This window comes from Grampus griseus, assembly GCF_964374135.1.
Source record: "Grampus griseus genome assembly, chromosome: 11".
NCBI lineage: Eukaryota > Metazoa > Chordata > Mammalia > Artiodactyla > Delphinidae > Grampus > Grampus griseus.
In genome coordinates, this window is record NC_139005.1 from 50507972 (window position 1) to 50535682 (window position 27711).

Consider the following 27711-nt stretch of genomic DNA (forward strand, 5'->3'; position numbering starts at 1 on the left):
ACCCGGCGACGCTAGGGCCGCGGAGCTGAGTGGCGGCTTCGCCTCCGGCCCATCTCCACTGTGGTGGTGGCCTGAGGGGAAGGCTGAGTGGGATGCGGCTGACGCGGAAGCGTCTCTGCTCGATTCTTATCGCCCTGTACTGCCTCTTCTCCATCTACGCCGCCTACCACGTCTTCTTCGGGCGCAGCCGCCGGACGCAGGACGCGTCTTTGCGGGGCCTCAGGAAGGGGGCTGCCCCGGCGCGGGAGAGGCGAGGCCGAGGTAGGACACCGGCCCGCGGCCTCCCTCCTCAGCGGCGCGCCGGGACTCGGGGCTGCGGGCTGGTGGGGGCTGGGCTAGCGGAGCCGCGCGGCCACCGGTCCCGCTCTCGGGTCCGGGATTGCCCCCGGGCCCCGGTATGCGCTTTTCCTCCTTCAGCTCTGGGTAGCCAGCCCAGGCCTCGGGACTGGAGGATGTATGTATGAATGCCCCCGTCCTCGCCCAAGTCCCACACGCCGTCCCCACTCCCTACCCCTGGGGCTGACAGGTGCGCACACCTTTAAAACACATCTTAAATATCCAAGATATTTAGATCTTATGCCCATTTTTGGATTGGGTTATTTGTTTTTCTGTTATTGAGCTGCATGAGCTGCTTGTAAATTTTGGAGATTAATCCTCTGTCAGTTGCTTCATTTGCAAATATTTTCTCCCATTCTGAGGGTTGCCTTTTGGTCTTGTTTATGGTTTCCTTTGCTGTGCAAAAGCTTTTAAGTTTCATTAGGTCCCATTTGTTTATTTTTGTTTTTATTTCCATTTCTCTAGGAGGTGGGTCAAAAAGGATCTTGCTGTGATTTATGTCATAGAATGTTCTGCCTATGTTTTCCTCTAAGAGTTTTATAGTGTCTGGCCTTACATTTAGGCCTTTAATCCATTTTGAGTTTATTTTTGTGTATGGTGTTAGGGAGTGTTCTAATTTCATACTTTTACATGTAGCTGTCCAGTTTTCCCAGCACCGCTTATTGAAGAGGCTGTCTTTTCTCCACATAATTCAAAAAGAGTCATGTACCAGAATGTTCATTGCAGCTCTATTTACAATAGCCAGGACATGGAAGCAACCTAAGTGTCCATCAACAGATGAATGGATAAAGAAGATGTGGCACATATATACAATGGAATATTACTCAGCCATAAAAAGAAACAAAATTGAGTTATTTGTAGTGAGGTGGATGGACCTAGAGTCTGTTATACAGAGTGAAGTAAGTCAGAAAGAGGAAAACAAATACCATACGCTAACACATATATATGGAATCTAAAAAGAAAAAAAAAGGTCGTGAAGAACCTAGGGGTAAGACAGGAATAAAGACACAGACCTTCTAGAGAATGGACTTGAGGATATGGGGAGGGGGAAGGGTAAGCTGTGACAAAGCGAGAGAGAGGCATGGACATATATACACTACCAGATGTAAAATAGATAGCTAGTGGGAAGCAGCTGCATAGCACAGGGAGGTCAGCTCAGTGCTTTGTGACCACCTAGAGGGGTGGGAGGGAGGGAGATGCAAGAGGGAAGAGATATGGGAACATATGTATATGTATAACTGATTCACTTTGTTATAAAGCAGAAACTAACACACCATTGTAAAGCAATTATACTCCAATAAAGATGTTAAAAAATATATCCAAGATATTGTCACAAAATGCCAGAGATTTGCTGGAATGCCGCTGGCTTAAGGACATCTATTCCCATATTGAAACAAAGAGCCTGCTCTAATCCTGCTGTGACTTCTGAAGGCCAGAGCGCTTCGTCTCCAAGTTTTGATCCCCTCTCTTGTATTTTGACCTATGTCAGGATCGGACTCAGGCTTATTTCTCCCTTCTTTCAGAATTTTGCACAATAGTATCTGAAACTGTGGGACACTTTTCATGTTGAAGTCAAGTTTTTATGTATAGGTTGCGTTACATATATACGATCTGTAAAGAACTGGCAAAAGTTAAACTTGTAACTTGATGCATATTACTGTACCCAGTCATTTTAGAAGGCTTTATTTGGGAGAGAGAATTTCCTGCCTTGTGTTAACATTTTATTATTTTATATCAAGCTCTTTCAGGGTAATGGTTCAATCAAACTTAAGTTATGATTTCCTTTTTTTTATTTTTACAGTGTTTAACCAGTTCAAATTCTGTTGCTTTATCTCTTTGAAAAATTGAAGTTAGGATGCAATTAAAACTCCCTAACATCTAATTTAAATGGCTTGAATTTATCTACAACTGCAGCTCTATCTTATTGATAACACTTGTTGCTCTTTTTATAACATAGAACAATCTACTTTGAGAAGTGAAGAATGGAATCCTTGGGAAGAAGATGAAAAAAATGAGCAAAAACACAGACAGCAGATATTAAATAAGTCCACAAAAGAGAAAAAAGACTTCCATGTACAAATCTGGGGCAAAGCTGCCATTGGTAAATTAATGTTTAAAGCTAAGACATGTAAAAAGCACTTTGTTAATATATTTACAGTTTATTTCATCATTTGTTAAGACATCCTGATGCATTTTTTCACTTTTTCTCAATATTCCATTTCTCTTTTCTGTTAGACAACATCTGTGTAAATGCACACACACAAACACACACATGCACACATATATTCTATTGTTGGTCTTTAGCAGAGCACAGCTTTATTTGTCAATACAAAGAGTGGGTTGTGTTTGCATAATTATACTGAAATGCCTATGTCAACTGAATTTTCATGGAATTATGTGTCTATTGGACACTTGATGCACAAGTACAAGATGTGGCCCCTGCCCTTAATGGCCAAACAAGTTTGGGAAACATTGAACTGAACAAAGTTAAACAAGGTTCTTTATTACAGGGCTTTGTCAGAGCCTTTAATATGACAGTGTTCATTGTGAATGTCTAAGAAGGGGATATAGTATGTAGTTGATTAAACTTGTTTGCCCACAAAAGCATTTTTGCTCTGAGTATCATGAGAGTGTAGTGTTCTAAGTTATATGATATGCTCAATTAGAGAATGGGGGACCCTCAATGGGGGGTCCCCCTCTCAATGGGGGTCCTCAATGGGGGACTCTGACAGAAGAGTCAGAAAGAATTTAGTGAGTTAGAAGGGGCTTTCTTTGGCCATAAAACGTTAGATTTATGTACAGTAAGGGATATGGATAGAAGGTACCAGGTGAAAGGAAAGTAAACAGAATAGTAGTGCCTGACTCATGATGTTTCATAAATTCATAGTCACTTGCATACATACATATATACATCCTTGAAAACTACTACTGACCTCTGAAGTTCTAGTACCCAGACCCAGGCATCCAATCATCAACTTCTAGCAACTTTTTTCTCTATAAAATCTCTAATATTAATTTCTTCCTTTAAATTTCCACTTCCCCATTCTAGTTTTTAATTATATTGACTTCTTAACAAGTTTCATGTTTCCAGACTTTTCTCATTTCAATCCAATAGGCACAAAGTGTCCAGATGAGCTTTATCAAGCACTGCATTCATTCATCGGCCTATTCTCTAGGCACAGTCATAGGATACCAGTCATAGAAATTCCCATTCCAAAAGGGAGAAGATGGGAGGAAAATGGAGTCACAGGTTTAAGCAATTTTGATATCCAGCCAGGCAAACTCCATTAGGTTTCAATGCCTGGGAGTACTCTGTACTCTGGCTCAGAGCTTTACTTCTGGACTTTCAGCTCCGTGCTTGGGAAGTCATCCTTCCATTTTCAGGAAGGTTAGCATGTGTTTGCAGCTCAGTAGTTTTATCATCCTGTTCCTGCTGTTAGAATTTTGGGAGTCCAATAAGCTTGTTTCATTTCAGGCTGTCTCTGTCCCTTTTAGTCCAAGCTGGCAGTGTTTCTGCTAATATAACATTCTCAAGAACCTTGTGGGTCTCCCATTTATGTCACAAAGATTTGCTTTTCTAGACAAGAGTTCCTCCACAGGAACTCTTGTTCCTGGAGAGTTCCTGGATAATCCCATCTCTGTTTCTAGCTTCTGCTGAGATGGTTAAGGAGATCCATAAATTAACACCTAATATTTTCAAAACACCCTCTTTGTGATTGAGTATTCTGACCAGGCATTAGCAAAGGGATGTCACCTACATCCTTAGCCTTCTCTCCAGAGCATGCTTTCTTGACAGTGAATCTCCTAATTTTTCACCTCTTTTGCAATCTGAATAGGCTAAGAATTTCCGAAATCATCAAGTCATTGTTCCTTTTTGCTTACCAGTTTTTTCCTCAGTCTCTCTTTTCAACTCATATTTTACTGTAATCAGCAAGATGAAACCAGGCCACAACTTCAACACTTTACTTAGAAATCTCTTCAGCTAACTATCCAAGTTTATCGTTTACAAGTTCTGCTTTGCATATAACTGCAGGACATAATTCAGCTAAACTTTCTGCTGCTGTATAACAAAGATCCCCTTTTCTCCAGTCTCTAATGACATGTTCCTCATTTCCTCCTGAGCCCCTACCAAGAGCAATTTTAATGTGCATAGTTTTACCAACAGTCAGTTTATGGTGATTTCGGTATTCTCTAAGATGATACAGGTTTTTTCCTATTGTTCTCCTCACTTTCTTCTGAGTTCTCAGAACTGAGTCACTAACATCCATATTTCTACCTACAGTCTGTTCAAGGCAATCTATTCTAGGTGTTTTTTAATCATGCTTCTCAAAATTCTTCCAGCCTTTCCCCATTACCCAATTCCAAAGGCACTTCCAGATTTTTAAGTATTTGTTACAGCAGCACCCCATTTCCAGGTACCATAATCTATTGCTACATAATCTATAGGTTCCTTTAGCTGCCATAACCAACTACCAAAAATTTAGTGGCTTAAAACAACACATTTTTTAATTGATCTGTGAGTGACATATAACATTATATAAATATGTTTCAGGTGTACTACATATGATTTGATATATATATTGTGAAAGGATCAACATAGTAAGTCTAGTGAACATCCATCACCTCACATAGTTACAATTTTTTTTCTTGTGATGAGAACTTTTAAGACCTACTTTCTTTGCAACTCTCATATATGCAGTACAGTATTATTAACTGCTGTCACCGTAAGTTTATTAGCTTACATTTGTGAAGGCAGAAATCTAAACTGTGTCCACGGGGCTATATTCCCTTTGGAGGCTCTAGAGGAGCATCTGCTTCCTTGCCTTTTACAGTTTCTAGTGACTGCCTGCATTCCTTGACTCACGGCCCTACCTCACTCTGACTTCTGCTTCCTCCTCACATCTCTTTCCCTCATTTTCAGTCTCCTGCCTCCCTTTCCTGAGGACCCTTGTGATTACATAGGACCCACCCAGGTTATCCAGCATAATCTCTCCACCTCAGTATCCTTATCTTAATCACATTTAGAAGGTCTCTTTTGCTTTGTAAAGTTAACATTCATAGGTGCTAGAGATTTCATCTTTGGACCTCTTGGGTTGGAGGAAAGCATTACTCAGCCTACCATATTTGGAAAGCTTTATCTGATTAGCCAAGTCTTTAAACATGGGTTTTGTGTGTGTCTTTTAGTACCACGGTGTAATGAGAATGGAACAAAACACATCTCTCAATCTAACTTTTTAGTTACATTTACGTAATTGGGCTCCCTGATTACCTCCTCATCTCCAGATTACCTCATTGTATGACAACACAGAGTTCTGAGACCTCTACTCACAGAGCTTTCATTCAGGTGAAATCATGATAAAACGTAGGGGCCAGCCTAAGGAGAAAAGACACAGTGGCATTTGTTTGCAGAGGGCATCATGCAGTGAAGGATGTGTGTTCAGGTGGGGAGGAGGTAATATCTCCTTGACATATTGAATGTATATGTACACACATGAGCTTCTCTGGTTCTGTTTGGCACAAGATGGTGATTTCCCCCCTCCTTCTGTTATAATATAGAAACAGTCCTAATCATACAGTAACTTACACTGTAATCATATAGTAACTTACACTGTAATATAACACATTTCAGGATAAGATAGGTAGTAAAGGTCCAGTGATGATTAGGGGTTTCTCAAATATAGAGTAAGAGAGTTTTTTGTCTTTAATATAACCCACATTTTACACTGACAACCTCTGAGTTTAGTCTCTCGTACATTAGCTGCCATATTGATGATTTTGAGCCCAAAGAGGAATAGAATCTGGTTTCCTAATCAAATGATATGAAAGAGCAGAACATAAATTCATCTCACACACTAGAGTACACCAGAAGGTACATGCTTTCATTTTTTGTTTTTTTAATTACCAGGTTTGTATCTCTGGGAGCATATTTTTGAAGGTTTACTTGAGCCCACTGATGTGACTGCTCAGCGGAGAGAAGGAAATTTAGTTGTTGGAAGAACACATTACAGGTATTAATTGTGCAGCATTAACCTTTGATATGTTGCTGTACAATTTTTTATGTAAATACTAGAAGAAAAATCAGAGGAAAATATATCAATATTTATAGAAAATATTTTCACTTCAACTTGTGAAGGATGGAGAGATAAACCTCATGTATATATATTTGTAGTTAAAGCTTACCTTAAACATTTTCTTACAAAATTGGATGTTACAAAATACGGGTTTTTTGGAATCATGTGTCTATTTCATTTTAATCAAAACATGTCTGATTGTATGGAAAAGTTCATGCTCTAAATTTTGCAACATTTGGTTGTTGATAAACATGTAACATTCTGTATGTTGGAATAATATGAAAACTTAAAGTATTTTTATTTTTCTCCTTCATGTAATAGATTCACATATTTCTATATATTCACGTGGTAGCAAAGCTACTGCTATTAGTTTTGAAATTTTTATCAAAACATTTCATATATGAATTCTATCATGATTTGATAGTATAGATTACCATTTCACTGCAATATTCAGAAATCTTTTTTTAATTCAATAAAACCAATGTATTATTGACATTTTTGCACTCTTATTTTTATAAAACTTTTTATCTGTGATTGCATATTTTCTGAAGATTTTTAAATAGAATTAAGATCATTTTATTTAGAAATATTGTGACAATGAAAGAATGCTATTTTCTATTAGATTTTGCTTTCTTATTGAAATAAAAAACAAAAATAATTATTTTAAAATGCTTATTTCATTTTACAATTATATTATTAAGGGAAAAAATGTGAACCAAAGGTTATGGTTTCCTTTAGGTTTCCATTTATTTCTCACAGAAATCAAGAGGAAGAGCTGTAGTTAATATCAGTTTCATTTGAATTTTCGCTGCTCTTTTAATTCTTTATTTACTGTATACACACTTGGAAAGCAATTTCATTGCATGTATCTTTTCAAAGTAATCATTCTTGAAAAGTAAACAGGCTTTTAAATCATCATTGGTAATGATTATTTTTCCTTTTATCTCCAGGCTTCTATTGCTCTAATCCCATTGAAGAGTTTATACATAATCCTAAACTTAAAATAGTTGGATTTGGGTGTTTGAAAGTAAATGTGTATTATGCATATAAATGTAACATTTTGCTGTTTTAAAAGTAAACATGTGTTATGAGTATTAGTCTATTAGGTCTACCTACAATATATATTAGCATTTTCAAAAGAATTATTTGAAATTCATAGAGAAGTTAGTATACAGTGTTACTACAGCAAAGGTTTTGAGCAAATGGCATTAACTCCCAAAAGAAAAACTAACTTCCTGTTTCCTTCTGAAATTTTTACCTGAGATTTTATATTATGATTAAATAACAATGCTACTTCCTTTTAGAATTTAAGAGAACTGTATATTCAAGGAAGTTCACTATTGTAAAAGATTTTTTTAAACATTTTATTAAAGTTTTAGGCTTATGGAAAGTAGCATACATAATTTATCCAAAATTAATAAACTTTTATGAAATTGCAAGTTTTGAGTTGAATCAGGCTACATGGGTATTAACTTAAATGTTTCAACACATTCTTTTTTTTTAAGTTATTTATTTTATTTATTTATTTTTGGCTGCATTGGATCTTTGTTGCTGCGCGCCGGCTTTTTGTAGTTGTGGCGAGTGGGGGCTGCTCTTCATTGCGGTGTGCGGGCTTCTCATTGCGGTGGCTTCTCTTGTTGCAGAGCATGGGCTCTAGGCGCATGGACTTCGGTAGTTGTGGCTCGCGGGCTCTAGAGCACAGGCTCAGTAGTTGTGGTGCACGGGCTTAGTTGCTCCGTAGCATGTAGGATCTTCCCAGACCAGGGCTCGAACTTGTCCCCTGCATTGGCAAGCGGATTCTTAACCACTGTGCCACCAGGGAGGTCCCAACACATTCATTTTTATTTGACCAAAAGTGAATTGGCAGTAATCAGTCATCTTGAAGATACAGAAAGAGTTTCTAAATACTATCAAAATCCTTTAAATAAGCATAAATACATTCTATTTAAATAAACCTTTAAGTTTACAAAGAGCTTATATCATTTAACGTTAATTTCACAGCACTTCCGATACAGAAAATAGAAAGGGTATCCTCAGTGTTCCAGGGTCGATCAGGCTTCTGAATGCTGATTCTTATCTATTCATAGGCCCAAATAATGTAATCCAGAATGTCAAGTAAATAACTCAGAATGGAAATAGAACTATCGGTCAGTCCACATGTTTGTATTGGCTTGACCAGCACATTCTTTCCATATAGGCAGACTACAAATGATACCTAAATATTTGAGAGTTGTCTGATTAAATATGGAATCAAAATGTGGGCTATAACTATATATAGCACTTCCAAATCTGTGTGTTTCAGAAGGGAAGAAATGAATGACTCCATGTTCACCACTGAGTCAGTACCATACATAGGCTGTGCTCAGGATGTGAATAGATGAATACATGCAGGGCAGACTGAACTTGTGAGGCAGGCTGGTGAAGTCCAGTCACCTGTTGGCAGTGTAGCAATGTGACTGAGTTGTTAAGGGCACAGACTCTGAAGCCAGAATATCTCAGTTCCAATTCCAGCTTTACCTCTTATTAGTGTCTGACCTTGGCAAGTTTCTTAACCTCAGTGCCTGGATTTCCTTGAGTTTAAAATAATTATAATGTAATATATATATATATATATAATATATATAATATAATATAATAATTTAAAATAATTATTAAGGTAAATATTAGTTTCTATTTCACAGGATTGTTTTGAAGATTAAACGCATTAAGAGATATACAGTGCTTAGACCAGTATCTGGCACATGGTAATCACTAATAGAAGTCTTGTTATTAGTTTTATTATTTTTACTGTTACTTAAATAGGTACTGCAACATCTCCCTACCTTTCAGTTCTCCTTTTTTTCTGTGTTTCCATTATTGTCTATTATCTCTCCATTCACATACCTCCCAGTAAACACCTTTTTGATACATGTTTTCTGTTAATGTGTTCAATTAGGTTACAAGCTAGCATGGCACCCATTCCGTCTCTTGAAGGAACTTTGGCTGTCTCAGCTCATATCTGTCATATGTTCATTTATAGTTTAATTTCAAAGGGCAACTTTATGTTTAATTTCTTAGGAGGAGTCTTCTGCTTATCATAACCTTTGATTATCCCCAAAAGACTGCCTTCAGAATTCTGTAATGTGCATGTGCAGGCATTATCATAAGATATATAAATGTCTACCCATTTGATAAAACAAAAGTTAGATGCTAAATTACTTAATTCGTTGTTATCTAAATTCAATTATACTTTCTTTTTTTTTTAATTTATTTTTGGCTGCGTTGGGTGTTTTGTCGCTGCGCGCAGGCTTTCTCTAGTTGCGGCGACTGGGGGCTCCTCTTGTGGTGCTCAGGCTTCTCATTGCGGTGGCTTCTCTCATTGCGGAGCATGGGCTCTAGGCACGTGGGCTTCAGTAGTTGTGGCACGCAGGCTCTAGAGCGCAGGCTCAGTAGTTGTGGTGCACGGGCTTAGCTGCTCCATGGCACGTGGGATCTTCCCCGACCAGGGCATGAACCTGTGTCCCCTGCATTGGCGGGCGGATTCTTAACCACTGCGCCACCAGGGAAGTCCTAAATTCAATTATATTTTCAATGAGCATCTACTCCTTATGAAAAAGTTGAACTTTTCTCTGAAGATCACGATAAAATGTGTCTGATTCCTATTTTTAGAATTTCCAGATATTACTATTATAAGAATTTAGTGAGCTCATTACTCATTACAGTGAGTGAAAGCTTTTATAGATAATATTAATGGCTATACTATGTTTCAGTCATATACTGGACCATAGATCAATACAGATCTCAAATAAAATTTTCATTGGTAAAGAAAGACAATATAGTTAATTTTTCATAATGCCCATTCTCCCACTCCAGCCAAGCTAGTATGAGGGTGGGAGTGTTCCATCATAAACACTGAATTCAGAAGGCGTGGAGTCATGGCAGTGATGCTGGCCACAAAAGTAGGGTGAATTGCAACAGCTATTCAAAAGTAAGGGCCATTCATGGGATCGGTATACCTATTTTCTAAAACTATGTATTATCCAAAAATGATGTAGAATTCGATGGCTGAGAGCTGTGTGGATGGTTTAGCTTGTGTGCTTATTCTTTATCAAGGCATTTGCCAGACTCTTAGCTGGCAATTATTAATCTTATCTGTAACTCACTTAATGTAATAGCATATAGCATTTGTTCATTAGCACTCACTGAATTTAGAAAGAATGAAACAATAATTATATTGGATTCTAAAAAACTATATTTTGCTCACGTTCAGCTTAGAACTCAATATTCAAATGATTTCTCTGGACTCTGTAAGTATTGAAAGTACTTATTGAGAAGAAAGTTTTCTTCCGAACCTAGCAGAAAAATAATAAATATTGAAAATTAGAAGTTCTGACTATTAAATATACGCTAAGAAATCTAGAAGAGCAAGTCACTGTTTTAGAATTCTGTGTATGAGCTCCTTAAATGTGTTCATTTTTCAGCTAATGGATATTTGTGACTGATGCATGATGAATAACTTCAGGAAACTAAAATACATCTTTTATCATGCATAAATATACTATAATATCTCATACATATGCCCTACTTTATGTAATAAATGTATAGCTAGAAATTTATAAATAAATTGAATTTTTGTAACTTGATTCATATTTTAAATGCAGTAGGAGAACTTAAATAAATTGGTAGAGCAGATAACTCCCTTAAAGAGAATTATGGCTTAACTCATTCAGCGTTTCCTGAGTGCCTGCTAGTTAGTTCCTAGTACGCTCTGAGGATTTCAAAGACAATAAAATACTTTTCCCTAGCCTCAGGGAGTTCACACACTAGTGGCTGAGATAAACACATAAATAATTTTCATACCTTATACAAAGCATAATGGTAAGGACGTGCATACTCCTTAGTTGTTAGGGAAATATAGAGGGAAGGCCACTAACTCAATATGAGTAGAGTTGGGGATATGGGGCCTATCAAGAAAGACTTCCTAGAGGAGGTGATAGCTGAGCTAAGTCTTAAAAGATTAGTAGGATTTAGGAAGGCAGTGAGAGGAGTGAGGATATTCCCAGCAGAGGCAATATCAGGGCCTAAGAATTGATAAACAGCTTGGGTTGTGCATAGAATCGCAAACCATTCAGAATCCCTAGAGCATGAAGATGGGGTAGGGTAGCTCATATTGGGAGTGGAGGGCAAGGGCCAGATTGTCATGGGCCTTGTATTTGCCACATTAAAACTCTTGGACTTTATTCTCGTTCAGTGAAAAGCAGTTGAAGATGATTAAGCTAGATAGTGGTATTGTCATGTATGTTTTTTGTGTAGATGTCTCCAGTAGCCATGTGGAAAAATGATTTGAAGGAGACAGCTGAATGCAGGCAGACCAGGACATTGCATTAGGAAACTATAAGTATCCAGCAGAGATATAAATAAGGGATGAAACTGGGAAGTGGTATTCCAGCAGAGCCAGGAATTTTAGAAATTTGGGGACAAAACTATCAGAATTTAAGGATTATTAGATGAGAGCAAGAATCGAATGTGATAGTTCCCTGGTTTCTAGCTTGCATGACTGGGTAGCTAGTATGCGTTCAAGATAGAAAATACAGAAAGAATAAAAGCAGACTTTTCTACTCTTCTCTAGGCCACTACCCAACACCTGCCTAACCCCCTCTTTCTCAGCAGACAACCCTGCCTCTATTTCCTCAAGATATCCACAATTATCTCCCTTAACTAGCTGCCCCTCTAACATTTACTTACAAGATCTCTATGTGATCCCTCACCTAACATTCTCTCTTTCCTCAGCTCTCAGACAATGAGGTGATCTCCCTCACCTGTGTTCAGTATTAACTCCCTCCACCTGTGCATCCCTTCTGCCTATCCCAAGACCTTGCTCCATCGGTTACTTCCTTGCTCTCCTTTGTCTCCCACCTTTCACTCATTATTGCGTTCTCACCTTCTCATCCACACTTTCAGAAGAGTTGTCTACACTTACTGTCCCCACTTACTTCTTTTTTGTAATTTATTCAAGTATAGTTGATTTACAACGTTGTGTTAATTTCTGCTGTACAGCAAAGTGATTCAGTTATACATATATATACATTGTTTCATGTTCTTTTTCATTATCGTTTATCACAGGATATTGAATATAGTTCCCTGTGCTATACAGTAGAACCTTGTTGTTTATCCATTCTATATATAATACTTTGCATCTGCTAATGCCAAACTCCCAATCCATCCCTCCCATACTCCCCATGCCCCTTGGCAACCACAAGTCTGTTCTCTATGTCTGTGAGTCTGTATTGTAGATAAGTTCATTCGTGTCATATTTTAGATTCCACATATACGTGATATCATATGGTTTTTGTCTTTTTCTTTCCGACTTCATTTAGTATGAAAACCTCTAGGTCCATCCATGTTGCTGCAAATGGCATTATTTCATTATTTTTTATGGCTGAATAATATTCATTGTGTATGTGTACCACATCTTCTTTATCCGTTCATCTGTCAATGGACATTTAGGTTGTTTCCATGTCTTGGCTATTGTGAATAGTGCTGCTATGAACATAGGGGTGTATGTATCTTTTTGAATTAGAGTTTTATCTGGATATATGCCCAGCAGTGGGATTGCTGGATCATATAGTAACTCTGTTTTTAGTTTTTTGAGGAGCCTCCAAACTGTTTTCCATAGTGACTGCACCAATTTACATTCCCACCAACAGTGTAGGAGGGTTCCCTTTTTTGCACACCCTCCCCAGCATTTGTTAATTGTAGACTTTTTAATCATGGCCATTCTGACTGGTATGAGGTGGTATCTCATTGTAGTTTTGATTTGCATTTCTCCCCACTTACTTCTTACTGTCCCCTTCTCATTCACTTCTCAACCCACTGCAGTCTGACTAACACACCTCCCAACACACACACAACTATCTGAATCTTATGGGATTTTTTTTTTACCCCTAAAGTTTCTTTACCTAAATCTGTGCTTCCCAAACTGTATACTGAGGCACCCTGGGGCACCACAAATATTGTAGGAATCACAATTATACTTCATATCTGTCAAACACCATGCAAACTAGTTTGAGGTAGTTCAAGTTTCAACATTGGATCACCCTACATCCACTTCAGAGATGTCAAACATTTGAGGAGCTGGATTTCCTATGGTTGCTGTGATCAAATCCAAGTACTGTGCAAAAATCAAAGTGGAACAGGCAGCGACTGAGGCAGTGTCCTCTCTGATTCCAAGGTTTGAGAAGTTGTGTAGTGCTCAACGGGTGCACACATCCCATTATTAAGTGTGTGTGGTTAGTTAAGAATGAAATAGGAATATTATTTTTTCCTTCAGTGTATGTGTATTATTTTTAAAGTGGCTTCTAAGCTCTTAGGACATAAATACTAAGTTATTTGGATCTAACAACTTAAAAAACTGAACCATTACTCATTTCTTCTGACTTGAAAAAATTACTAAAACACTGAAAGTCTTGGGAACCATTAAAATTTGGGAACCTCCGATCTATACCTTAGCTCCAGAGCATTGACCCCAGGGCTTTCACTATTATTTGAACATGGCCTTAAGGTCTAGAAAACCAATTAGTCAGAGCATAAGAGCTGACATGCCTGCTTGCTGGAATGTGAGAGCATTCTACAAAAAGAGAGCTGTGGAGATTCCAAGATGGGTCAAATGTGCCCTGAATGAATCATGCTTTTGTTAATTTGTGTGGATCAATAAAATTAGAACTATTCCCACCTATAATTTTAAAGGAGAGAAAAAGTGTTCATGTACTACCAATAATAAGTATTTTAAACCTATCATAAGTATCATCATTCTCTTTAAAGTGCTTCCTAACCCCTCAGATTCTGCCCGTTCTCTTAAATTACTAAATGATTGCTGAATTATTTATCATCTTCCTGTCCAGAGCAGACTCAAAATGCAGCTCTGTTCCGTGTAGCTTATTATCACTGTAGAATAATGTCATAGAATTCATACAGTACATATACAGACAAAATACATATTTATATTTTGTGTTTTAACTAATATCTACTAATTTGAGTACTTGTTAACCATAGTGTCATGGGAATGACTCAAGCTCTGAAGTTAGATCTTTTTTTTTTGTTTTTGTTTTTTTTGTTGGTTTTTTTTTTGCTGAAGTTAGATCTTGATTCAAAACTTGATGCTGCCACCACAGGTTGTGCAACTTAAGCCTGATTTCCTAAATGCAAAATGGGGGACTAATCTCTGCAGAGTTGTTGTGGAGGTTAAAGGATAACCTGTGCAGAGTGCCTATGTATCATGTATATAAAAGGCATTTAATAATGTTAGTTTTTATCCCCAACAATAAGCAAAAAAAGCAGGATTTCAGCATATTTGTACTAAATATTAAAAGATTCTAGCAAGTTATAAAGAATTGTTTGAGCAGCTTGCAAAGAATCTAGGACCGTTGTAACTAAGTTTACGATAGGTTAAATGGTATTTTTTGTATTTAATGCATATTTGTGTAAAATATTTCAATGATATTGGTTGTTCGAAGCAGCACATAATATGAAATGTGAGTTATGACATGTATCTATTCCTTTTATGATATTTTTTAAATACCTTAAAGAATAGAGAGTAATACAGTAGATTCCCATTTACCCACCACCTAGAACTAACAAATTCTGGCTCTCTGTCATACTTGCTTCAGATATTTAACTTTCCTCGTAAAAGAATTAGATATTTCCAGTAAAGGCAATAAATGCTCTCTTTGTATTGTTCCTCAGGCCCTTTCCTCTTCCTTCCTCCTAAGAGACAACCACTAACTATCGTGAGTTTGTTATATATATCTTCCCATTCAAATTTTTATATTTATACTTTTATTAGATATATAAGGTAAATATTTTTTCCTGTGGGTACTTTCAAATTTGCATATAATTAATCTGTCTACAACCAAAGTTTCCCACTAATCTACATCTATGTCCCATCATCCAGAGTTGTTCAAAAAAACATGTTATAGAAATTATTTCTAGAAAGAACATGGATTAAGTTTCATTATATACTTTATATAAAATGATTTAAAACTTCTGATACCAAATACTTTTGTTCTCTTTCTGTTTGTCTCTTGTTTTTGTTTTGTTTTTAACAGCTTCATCACTGGTCCAGCTGTGGTCCCAGGGTACTTCTCTGTTGATGAGAATAATGTGGTACTCATTCTAAATGGAAGAGAAAAAGCAAAGGTCTTTTATGCCACCCAGTGGTTACTTTATGCACAAAATTTAGTGCAAACTCAAAAACTCCAGCATCTTGCTGTTGTTTTGCTTGGAAATGAACATTGTAATAATGAGTGGATAAACCAGTTTCTCAAAAGAAATGGAGGCTCTGTGGAACTACTTTTCATAATATATGACAGCCCCTGGATTAATAACATGGATGTTTTTCAATGGCCTTTAGGAGTAGCAACGTAAGTACCAAATATTCTTACATGTTTTTAGACTCTAAGACCTGAATTTCTGTATCAGCAAGATTGTGTTTTAAATTTGTAATAAATGTAGTTCTTCTGAGCTCATTGAGGCTGTGTACAACCTTTTGTATGGGCAAAAATATGGTTTGGTCTCATGCTTTGGAATAATGATGTTTTTAGAGTATTTTAGACTTTTATGAGGAGAGCAGATGAGTTACATTTTTGTATTTTAGAACCCCAAGTCATAGGATAAATTTTAAAGTTTATCACTAGTACCTTAAAGAAATGTTTAGCGGTGGATGGCAGACAGACAGACCTTCCTAAAACAATTATAGAATCTATATATATAACTATACCTATATAACTATATAGATATAGAGTGTTCTTAAATCCTTACTTTATTTCTTCTTTTTTTTGAGGGGTGGCATGCCACATGGCATGCAGGATCTTAGTTCCCTGACCAGGAATTGAACCCATGCCCCCTGCAGTGGAAGCGTGGAGTCTTAACCACTGGATCGCCAGCGAACTCCCCTTAAATCCTTACTTTAGATCCAATATTAAATGAAGAGCACACTGACCCTGGGGTTTGGGAGGATTATAATATGCTCAGGTCTCCGACTAAGATTGATAGAATTTGCACAAATCTGTTGTGTAAAAAGAAAGGGTAATTAAATAGTATGTAATATATGTAAAGTCTTTCTATAGAACTGGAAACTTATTTTGTATCATTCTGTTAATAGAGAGCCTTTGAATAACAGTAAGTTGACTTTAAGTTGCCACTAGTACATAAACTTCCTGATGGCAGGGATTTTTGTCTCTTTTGTTCACTACTTTATCTGTAGAGCCTAAAACAGTTCCTACAGAGTAATCATTCAATAAATATTTGTTGAATGGATGAATTATGAAATAGCTCAGTAATATGATACTGTATTTGAATCAGATGTTCATTATGCATTATTTTATCACTGGTTACAAAATGTGACCTTAGACTGCTGCCCAGTTGGCTACACAAATATCACCAGGGAAGCACATTAATAAGACATATTCCCTGGCCTTCCACAACAAAATTCTGACTCAGCAGGCTTAGGGTAGGGCAGACAAAAAGGTTTGTTAGGTATAGCCAAGTTAAAGGTGCTCTGAAAAATCTATCCCTTGTGTAGAGCCCATATTTGTAAAATGTTTTGAAACAAAAGAATTACTTCTTCACAGTAACTCTGGTAATGTTGGACAAAGCCAGTATCTTTCCTATAGAGCAGTGGTTCTCAACCAGGTGCAATTTCACCCCACCCCCACCCCCAGGAGATATTTGGCAATGTCTGGAGATATATTTGGTTGTTACAAGTGGAGAGAGGAGGTTGTACTGGCATCTGGTGGATAGAGGCCAGGGCTGCTGCTAAATATCTTACAATGTAGAGGACAGCCTCCACAATGGAGAATTATCTGGCCCAAATGGCAGTAATGCCGAAATCGAGAAAACCTGTTACAGACTAACTGTTACGTTAAGCTTTCTCTTATGTGAAGGTTGTAGTTCAGGCACATAATTTGATGCCTGGAATTACCAAATGCCTATTAGAATGGGCCAGTTGCAACAGGCCTCTCCTGTGTGGGATGTAAGGTTGTTTTTTTTTTATCTACTTGATAAGCCTTTGGAGTTGGAGTTCTTTGCTATAGCAGTATGTATTCTGTAATCTTTCCATCACCTGCCTAAAACATTAATTAAATCATGATTGTTACGAATGTAGAAGATTCTTTATACCTTTAAGGTCTTAAATTCAACCTGTCTTATAACTTCAGGTAAGTAATGGAAGTTGAAGAATATAAAAAACAAAGCACTTTAGGCACATAGTCTCTATAGCAATTTTGTAAAAGATGTCAAAGTGAGAATTTTTTTTAAGTCAATAGATTTAGGAACTTTTCCAAAGTAAGCATGGAAAATTATAATTTGGGGTTTAGAAAATCATATTTTAAATCTCTTTTCTTTACATCATCATGCTACCTAAGATGTTAGATTATGGAAATTTTGCTAGCCCTATTGTCATATATTATTAACTCACATGTACTTATTTTTATAGATACAGGAATTTTCCTGTGGTGGAGGCGAATTGGTCAATGCTGCATAATGAAAGGCCATACTTGTGTAATTTCGTAGGAACCATTTATGAAAATTCATCCAGACAAGCACTAATGAACATTTTGAAACAAGATGGGAATGATAAGCTTTGTTGGGTTTCAGCAAGAGAACAGTAAGTTCTGTGTCTACTTGATTCATCCATTTTGTCTCCAATCTGAGAGTTGCTTTGTGTGACAGCACAGGTTTTCACAGACATTTTTAACTCCATTAATACCAGTCTTTCTCCAGAAGATGCATGAGTAATTAAAGCTGTGAAGAAACTATGTTATATACATTAAAAATAGAGAGACTCTCCTGTAGTCCATCTTGAAGGGGAATGCTGGTAACTATCATATGCAAATGTCAATTGTTCAGGTTTCCTCAATAATATTTGTTAGTCAGATTTGAACACAGGAGATTGTAAATGACAGTAATGGTCTTAGGTTCATCTCTGAGATGTTCGGCAAACCAGTTCAGTGTTCCAAGACTGGCATGCCATACTCCTCACACCTTCAGGAACCTGACACCACCCTGAGGACAGAGGCCATGTACTATTCTTCTTTGAATCCCCAGATGTAACATAGGACCTTGAATAAAGTAGGCCAGGATAAGTGGGGAGTGGATGGGTGGATGGATGGATGGATTTAACTGCATTGACTTTCTTCCATCCTTTACATGGTAATCATGAAACAGGTGTTCTTGGACTGAAGGAAGAAATTTGGGGATCATTCATTTTATTTTTAGATAAACAAATGGAGTCTCATGTGTAAAGCAGAGTCATCAGAGAAGTAATGCCTAAACAAAAATGTCCTTTTAGATCTAGAAATAACATTAATTGGAGCAGATACTCTCTTTTAGAAAGCCTGACTCTACTACAAGAATACTCTACCCAGCAAGACTCTCATTCACATTTGATGGAGTGATCAAAAGCTTTACAGACAAACAAAAGCTAAAAGAGTACAACACCAGCCTTACAACACATGTTAAAGGAACTTCTCTAAGTGAAAAAAAGAAAATGCCACAACTAGAAAGAAGAAGATTACAAAATGAAAGAAGTAAAGGCAAACATACAGTGAAAGTAGGAAATCACCACACACAAAGCTGGTAGGGAGGTTAAAATACAAAAGTAGTAAAATCATCCATATCCACGATAAGCAGTTAAGGCAGCAGTCCCCAACCTTTTTGGCACAAGGGACCAGTTTCGTGGAAGACAGTTTTTCTACAGACTTGGGGTGGTGGGGGTGTTGATGGTTTGGGGATGATTCAAGCACATTCATTCCATTTACTCTGTGTACTTTATTTCTATTATTATTACATGATAATATATAATGAAATAATTATACAACTCACCATAATATAAAATCAGTGGGAGCCCTGAGCTTGTTTTCCTGCAGCTAGATGGTCCCATCTGGGGGTGATGGGAGACAGTGACACCCGAGGTGTGTTGCTTATGTCCAGTCTACTCCATAAGATGCAGCTTGTCACTTGCCACTCACTGATAGGGTTTTTTTTTTAAATTAATTTACTTATTTGGTTGTGCTGGGTCTTAGTTGCAGCATGTGGGCTCCTTAGTTGAGGCAGTCGGGCTCCTTAGTTGCAGCTCCAGGGCTCCTTAGTTGCAGCACACAGTCTCCTTAGTTGTGGCATGTGAACTCTTAGTTGCAGCATGCATATGGCATCTGGTTCCCTGACCAGGGATTGAACCCAGGCCCCCTGCATTGGGAGCATGGAGTCTTATCCACTGTGCCACCAGGGAAGTCCCACTGTGCCACCAGGGAAGTCCCACTGATAGGGTTTTGATATGAGTCTGCAAGCAGTTGATTTATTATGGTCTCTGTACAGTCAAACCTCTCTGCTAATGATAATCTGTATTTGCAGCCACTCCCCAGCACTAGCATCGCTGCCTCAGCTCCACCTCAGATCATCAGGCATTAGATTCTCATAAGGAGCGTGCAACCTAGATCCCTCACATGCGCAGTTCACAGTAGGGTTCGCCCTCCTATGAGAATCTAATGCCGCCACTGATCTGACAGGAGGTGGAGCTCAGGTGGTAATGCGAGCAGTGGGGAGGGCTGTAAATACAGATGAAGCTTTGTTCACTTGCCCACCGCTCACCTCCTGCTGTGTGTCCCGGTTCCTAACAGGCCACGGACCACTACCGGTCTGTGGCCTGGGGGTTGGGACCCCTGAGTTAAGGGATACACAAAACAATTAGATGTAAAACATGATATCAAAAACAGTAATTGGGAGGATTTCCCTGGTGGTCCAGTGGTTAAGAATGCACCTTTCAATGCAGGGGACATGGGTTTGATCCCTGGTTGGGGAACTAAGATTCTACATGCCGCGAGGCAACTAAGCCCACACACCACAGCTATTGAGCTCACGTGCCTCAACGACAGAGCCCGTGTACCGCAAACTACAGAGTCCACGTATTCTGGAGCCTACGTGCCACAACTAGAGAGAGAAAATCCACACACCACAACTAGAGAGAAGCCCACACGCCACAATGAAGAGACTGTGTGCTGTAACAAAATATTCCCACGTGCCTCAACAGAGATCCCATGTGCCACAACTAAGACCTGGCACAGCCAAAAATAAAGAAAATAAATAAAGAAAATAAATAAATATTTAAAAGTAAAGAATAAAAACCGTATAATCATCTCGATAGAAAAAACTTTGGATAAAGTTCAGCATCCGTTTATGACAAAAACTCTCCAGAAAGTGGGCATAGAGGGAGCATACCTCAACATAATAAAGGCCATATATGACAAATCCACAGCTAACATAATACTCAATGGTGAAAAGGTGAAAGCATTTCCTCTGAGATCAGGAATAAGACAAGGATGCCCACTCTCACTGCTTTTATTCAACACAGTTTTGTAGGTCCTAGCCACAGCAATCAGAGAAGAAAAAGAAACAAAAGGTATCCAAATTGGAAAGGAAGAAGTAAAACTGTCACGTTTGCAGATGACATGATACTATACATAGAAAATCCTAAAGACGCCACCAGAAAACTATTAGAGCTCATCAGTGAATTCAGTAGAGTAGCAGGATTCAAAATTAATATACAGAAGTTACTTGCATTTCTGTACACTAACAATGAACTATGAGAAAGAGAAATTAAGGAAACAATCTCATATACCGTCTCATCAAAAAGAATAAAATACCTAGGAATAAACCTACCTAGGGAGGTAAAAGATCTATACTCAGAAAACTATAAGACACTGATGAAAGAAATTGAAGATAACACAAACAGATGGAAAGATATACCTTGTTCTTGGATTGAAAAAATTAATATTGTTAAAATGACCATACTATCCAATGCAATCTACAGATTCAGTGCAATCCCTATCAAAATATCAATGGCATTCTTCACAGATTAGAACAAATAATTTTAAAATTTGTATGGAAACACAAAAGACCCCAAATAGCCAAAACTATCTTGAGAAAGAGGAACAGAGCTGGAGGAATCACGCTACCTGACTTCAGACTATACTACAAAGCTACAGTCATCAAATCAGTGTGGTACCAGCATAGAAACAGACACATAGATCAATGGAACAGACTAGAGAGCACAGAAATAAACCCACACGCTTATTGTCAATTTAGCTATGAAGAAAGGAGGAAAGAATATACAATGGAGAAAAGACATTCTTTTCAATAAGTGGTGCTGGGAAAATTGGACAGCTACACATAAAAGAATGAAATTAGAACATTCGCTAACACCATAAAAAAAATAAGCTCAAAATGGATTAAAGACCTAAATATAAGACCAGATACTATAAAATTCCTAGAAGAAAACATAGGCAGAATACTCTTTGACATAAATCACAGCAGTATTGTTTTGGATCTGTCTCCTAAAGCAAAGGAAGCAAAAGCAAAAATAAACAAATGGGACCTAATTAAACCTAAAAGCTTTTGCGCAGTAAAGGAAACCATCAACAGAACGAAAAAACAACCCACTCAATGGGAGAAGATATTTGCAAATGATATGACTGATAAGGTGTTGATATCCAACATATATAAACAGCTCATCCAACTCAACATCAAGAAAGCAAACAACCTGATTAAATAATGGGCAGAAGAACTGAAAAGATATTTCTCCAAAGGGGAAATACAGATGGCCAACACACACATGAAAAGATGCTCAACATTGGTAATCATCAGGGAAATGCAAAGCAAAACCACAATGAGATATCACCTCATACCTGTCAGAATGGCTATCATCAAAAAGAACACAAATAACAAATATTGGCGAGGATGTGGAGACAAGGGCACTGTTGGTAGGAATGTAAATTGGTGCAGCCACTGTGGAAGACAGTATGGAGATTTCTTAAAAAACTAAAGATAGAACCACCACATGACACAACAGTTCCACTCCTGGGTATATACAAAAACAAAAAAACTGGAAAAAAACCAGAAACACTAATTTGAAAAGATACGAATACATGCACCCCAATGTTCATAGCAGCATTATTTACAACTGCCAAAATATGGAAGCAAACTAAGCATCCATCAACAGATGAATGGATAAAGAAGATGTGGTACATATATATACAATGGAATACTAATCAGCCACAAAAAAGAACAAAATTTTGCCATTTGCAGCAACATGGATGGACTTGGAGGGTGTTATGCTAAGTGAAATAAGTCAGACAGAGAAAGACAAATACTGTTTAATATCACTTAATGTGGAATCTTAAAAATACAACAAACTAGTGAATAAGACAAAAAAGAAGCAGACTCAGATACAGAGAACAAGCTAGTGGTTACCAGTGAGGAGAGGGAAGCAGGAGAGGCAATTTAGAGGTAGAGGGGGAAGAGGGTTATTTTGTGATTATATGAAATTATGTGTGTGAAACTTTTGAAAATTGTAAAGCATTATACAATTTAAGAAATGTTTCATTCAAAGAAAAGGGGTTGGAAATTGTAAAAAATCAACCAATCAATCAGGCATAGAAATACAAAAAAAAGAAAAAAAGAAATCCTGACTCTATTGCTAGTGTAATCATATCCATTCAGTATTGCTAGCGTAATCATATATATATATATTTTTTACATCTTTATTGGAGTATAATTGCTTTACAATGGTGTGCCAGTTTCTGCTTCACAGCAAAGTGAATCAGTTATACATATACATATGTTCCCATATCTCTTCCCCCTTGCGTCTCTCTCCCCGCCACCCTCCCTATCCCACCCCTCTAGGTGGTCACAAAGCACTGAGCTGATCTCCCTGTGCTATGCGGCTGCTTCCCACTAGCTATCCATTCCACGCTTGGTAGTGTATATATGTCCATGCCACCCTCCCGCCCTGTCACAGCTTACCCCTCCCCACCCCATATCCCCAAGTCCATTCCCCAGCAGGTCCATGTCATATATGTATTTTTTTAACATCTTTATTGGAGTATAATTGCTGTACACTGTTGTGTTAGTTTCTGCTGTATAACAAAGTGAATCAGCTATACGTATACATATATCCCCATATCCCCTCCCTCTTGCATCTCCCTCCCACCCTCCCTATTCCACCCTTCTAGGTGGTCACAAAGCACTGAGCTGATCTCCCTGTGCTATGCGGCTGCTTCCCACTAGCTATCTGTTTTACATTTGGTAGTGTATATATGTCCATATCACTCTCTCACTTCGTCCCAGCTTACCCATCCCCCTCCCTGTGTCCTCAAGTCCATTCTCTATGTCTGCGTCTTTTTTCCTGTCCTGCCCCTAGGTTCTTCAGAACTTTTTTTTTTTTAGATTCCATATATATGTGTTAGCATATGGTATTTGATTTTCTCTTTCTGACATACTTCACTCTATGACAGACTCTAGGTCCATCCACGTCACTACAAATAACTCAATTTTGTTTCTTTTTATGGCTGAGTAATATTCCATTGTATATATGTGCCACATCTTCTTTATCCATTCATCTGTCAATGGACACTTAGGTTGCTTCCATGTCCTGGCTGTTGTAAATAGAGCTGCAATGAACATTGTGGTACATGACTCTTGTTGAATTATGCTTCTCTCAGGGTATATGCCCAGTAGTGGGATTGCTGAGTCATATGGTAGTTCTATTTTTAGCTTTTTTAAGGAACCTCCATACTGTTCTCCATAGTGGCTGTATCAATTTACATTCCCACCAACAGTGCAGGAGGGTTCCCTTTTCTCCACACCCTCCCCAGTATTTATTGTTGGTAGATTTTTTGATGATGGCCATTCTGACTGGTGTGAGGTGATACCTCATTGTAGTTTTGATTTACATTTCTCTAATGGCCAGTGTAATCATATTATATCCATTCAGTCAACAAATATTTATCAAGCAACTGCTATATGCCAAAAACTATTTTAGCCATAAAGGGATACAGCAGTGAGCAAAACAGTCAAAAGGGTCCATGCCCTCTTAGAACTTAAATGCTTATTGGAGGAGACAAACCAATAAAATATATTGTGTCATACATATATAGTGTCAGACGATGATAAATACCATGTAAAAAAAATGAGCAGAGGAGGGGGATGTAGAGAGGACTTGGGGTCAGGAGTGGAGCATTTGATATTTTAGAATAGCCAAGGAAAGTGCTAGTTAGAAGTTTGCATTTAAGCACAGGACTGAAAAAGGCAGAGGGGTGAGCCTCATGTCTCTTTGGGAGAAGAGTTGCCCAGGCAGAGGGAAGAGCAAATATAAAGGCCTAAGGTGGAAGCATGCTTACCATGTGTGAGGAGCAAGGGACAGTGTGCCTAGAATGGAATGAGTGAGGGCAAAATAACAAAGCTTACTGTGGGAACAGAATTATTCTTGAAATCTCTCTCCTACCATTGAGCCAGGAGGTGGAGTAGGTGTCCTCCTTCTCATTGCTGCTTCCAGACCACTCTCCCTTTTCCCTCCCTAAAACCTCCAGTTTTGAATCCCATACCAGCAGACAAAACTATCCATTATTCTTTCTCTTTGAAATCATAAGGGGAAGGGATAAATTGGGAGATTGGGATTGACATATACACACTACTATATATAAAGTAGATAACTAATAAGAACCTATTTATAGCACAGGAAACTCTACTCAATATTCTGTAATGACCTACATGGGAAAAGAATCTTAAAAAAAGAGTGGAGGTATATATATGTGTAACTGATTCACTTTGCTGTACACCTGAAACTAACACAACATTGTAAATCAGCTATACTCCAATACAAAATTAATTTTAAGAAAACTCCTAAAAGAAAAGAGAAATCATATACTGACCGTTGGGTTTATCCCCTTAATTCTTTGAAGAGTCTAGTTCCTGGCCTACTCTCAGTCTCTCCGACATTTTTTCCAGCCTCACTCTTAGTGATTCCCAAATCCACATAGATGGTCTTTCCATCACGTTGGTCTTGCAGTTCCTTTACTTCCTCTCCCCCAGCAATCTGGGTCTCCACTTGACCTCAGCCATTCACTGTCATGGTCATTTCCTGGACCTTATGATTACACATACTGCATGATCTCAAATTCCAGCATCTCTTTCTCTGTAAACGTCATTTTCTATCATTCCAGCTCATTCCCTGTAATAATCTGACTTCAGCAATTTAGCTGGGACTTACAGTTCATTGTTCCTAATACCATTTCATTGTCCTTCACCCACCTCATCTTTACTTTATTCTTTACCCACTTAAATTTCATAATCAATCATGACCACATATACATTCAGCTCCCTAGTTCCTTAATCTAGCAAACACTAACTCTGGTTAAATCCAGCTCTCTTACCTGCTCCATACCTTCACCCATGCAGCCAAACACACTTGGAGAAAGGTGCCAATTGATCTCACTTTAAATATATGACCTTGGGCTTCCCTGGTAGCGCAGTGGTTAAGAATCCACCAGCCAAAGCAGGGGACACGGGTTTGAGCCCTGGTCCGGGAAGATCCCACATGCCGTGGAGCAACTAAGCCCGTGCACCACAACTACTGAGCCTGCACTCTAGAGCCCACGAGCCACAACCACTGAGACCGCGTGCCACAACTACTGAAGCCTGCGTGCCTAGAGCCCATGCTCCACAACAAGAGAAGCCACCCAGTGAGAAGCCTGTGCACCGCAACAAAGAGTAGCCCTTGCTCGCCACAACTAGAGAAAAGCCCGTGCACAGCAACAAAGACCCAACACAGCCAAAAATAAAAATAAATAAATTTATTTAAAAAAAAAATATATATATATATATATATGACCCTGACCCTTGAGTGTCCAGCAGTCATCCATCTCCCTTGTCCATGTATTCTTCCTCTCTCCTGGAAGATTGTTTCATACCTTCTTCTCTCTTCCCAACTGCTCTTACCTTATGACTCTATTGCTTATTTCACTGAGAAAATAGGAACAGTCAGGAGGGAACGTCTGGTTTTCTAACTAGCCTCTCAGCTCCTACCCTTGCCCCATACAATCTCTTCTCAACACAACAGCCAGATAGATTCTGATAAAACATAGATGAAGTCAGTTACCCCTCTGATCAAAACCCTGTGTGATGGGTGCTCTGACTTCATCTTCTACACCTCTCCCCTTCAGTTACCCTGCTTTAGCCACCCTGGCTTCCTTGCTGTCCCTTGAGCATGCCTGGCACATGCCATGTCATGGCCTTTATGCTTACTCTATGCTCTCTTCTTCCCCCAGATATCTGTGTGGTTTGCTCCCTCTCCTCTGGCTCCCCTCTCAGATGCCCATGAAGTGAGACACTCCCTGGTCACCTGTTTACAGTTGCAATACCATCCTACCAAAAACTCCCTCCTCACTTCTCTGCTTTATTTTTCCACACAACACTTAACACCTTCTAAATAATTTACTGACTTGACCTGGTTACTATCTGTCTCCACCACTAGAACTGTGATAATAAGCTCCATAAGGGCAGGAATTTGGATGGAGGGTGAGGTAGAGAGAGAAGACGAGCACTCACAAAATTTTGGCTGATTACAATTTCATTCAGAAATTGTATGGCCACTAGATTTTTTTTAATGTGTAGCTGTAAACTTCTCAAATTCTTAAATATTTTCAAGAAATCTATTTGGGCAAGATTTTATTCATCTCTTCTGCCTGCCATCTCTATAATGTGTTTACCATTTCTTGTAACCAACATTAAAAGATAAAATATTTTCTTCCACAAAAGATATGCTTAGTAAAGTGAAAACTTCAGGTTTTCTTCTGATTTTCTAGGTGGCAGCCTCAAGAAACAAATGAAAGCCTTAAGAATTATCAAGATGCTCTGCGTCAGAGTGATCTCACATTGTGCCCAGCAGGAGTAAACACGGAGTGTTACAGAATATATGAGGCTTGCTCCTATGGCTCCGTTCCTGTGGTAGAAGACGTAATGACAGCTGGCAGCTGTGGAAATTCATCTGTTTACCATAATGCTCCTCTGCAGTTACTCAAGTCCATGAATGCTCCCTTTATCTTTATTAAGAACTGGAAGGAACTTCCTGCTATTTTAGAAAAAGAGAAAACTATAATTTTACAAGAAAAGATTCAAAGAAGAAAAAGGTTACTTCACTGGTATCAAAACTTCAAAGCAGAGCTAAAAATGAGATTTATTAATATTGTGGAAAGTTCATTTCTAAAGAACAATAAAGGTTAATTGTAGTTCATCTTTTTGAGCTAAGATCTGATTTTTTAAATCATTTCTAATACTGGGTGTGTGTGTGCTTGTGTATTTATTAATGTTCTTTAAGTTACCCCTAGACCCTAGATTATGTCTGTAGTATTGACCAAGTACAGCCTTATTGGGCCACTCCTGAAAATAAAGTTAAAATGTTACTCAAACTCATTTGCACAAAGTTGAGTGATTCAGC

At 38.2% G+C, this 27711-nt stretch overlaps 1 protein-coding gene across 1 annotated transcript; it reads left to right on the forward strand.

Annotated features, from left to right (window-relative positions):
* Nucleotides 1-27497, forward strand: RXYLT1 (ribitol xylosyltransferase 1; the record flags this gene model as incomplete). Its single annotated transcript, XM_082666999.1, has 6 exons — nucleotides 1-261; nucleotides 2294-2437; nucleotides 6242-6344; nucleotides 15491-15805; nucleotides 17878-18048; nucleotides 27080-27497. The coding sequence occupies exons 1-6, from the start codon at nucleotides 93-95 to the stop codon at nucleotides 27495-27497; spliced, it is 1320 nt and encodes a 439-aa protein (XP_082523125.1). The 5' UTR covers nucleotides 1-92.
* Between the last annotated feature and the right edge of the window lie 214 nt (nucleotides 27498-27711).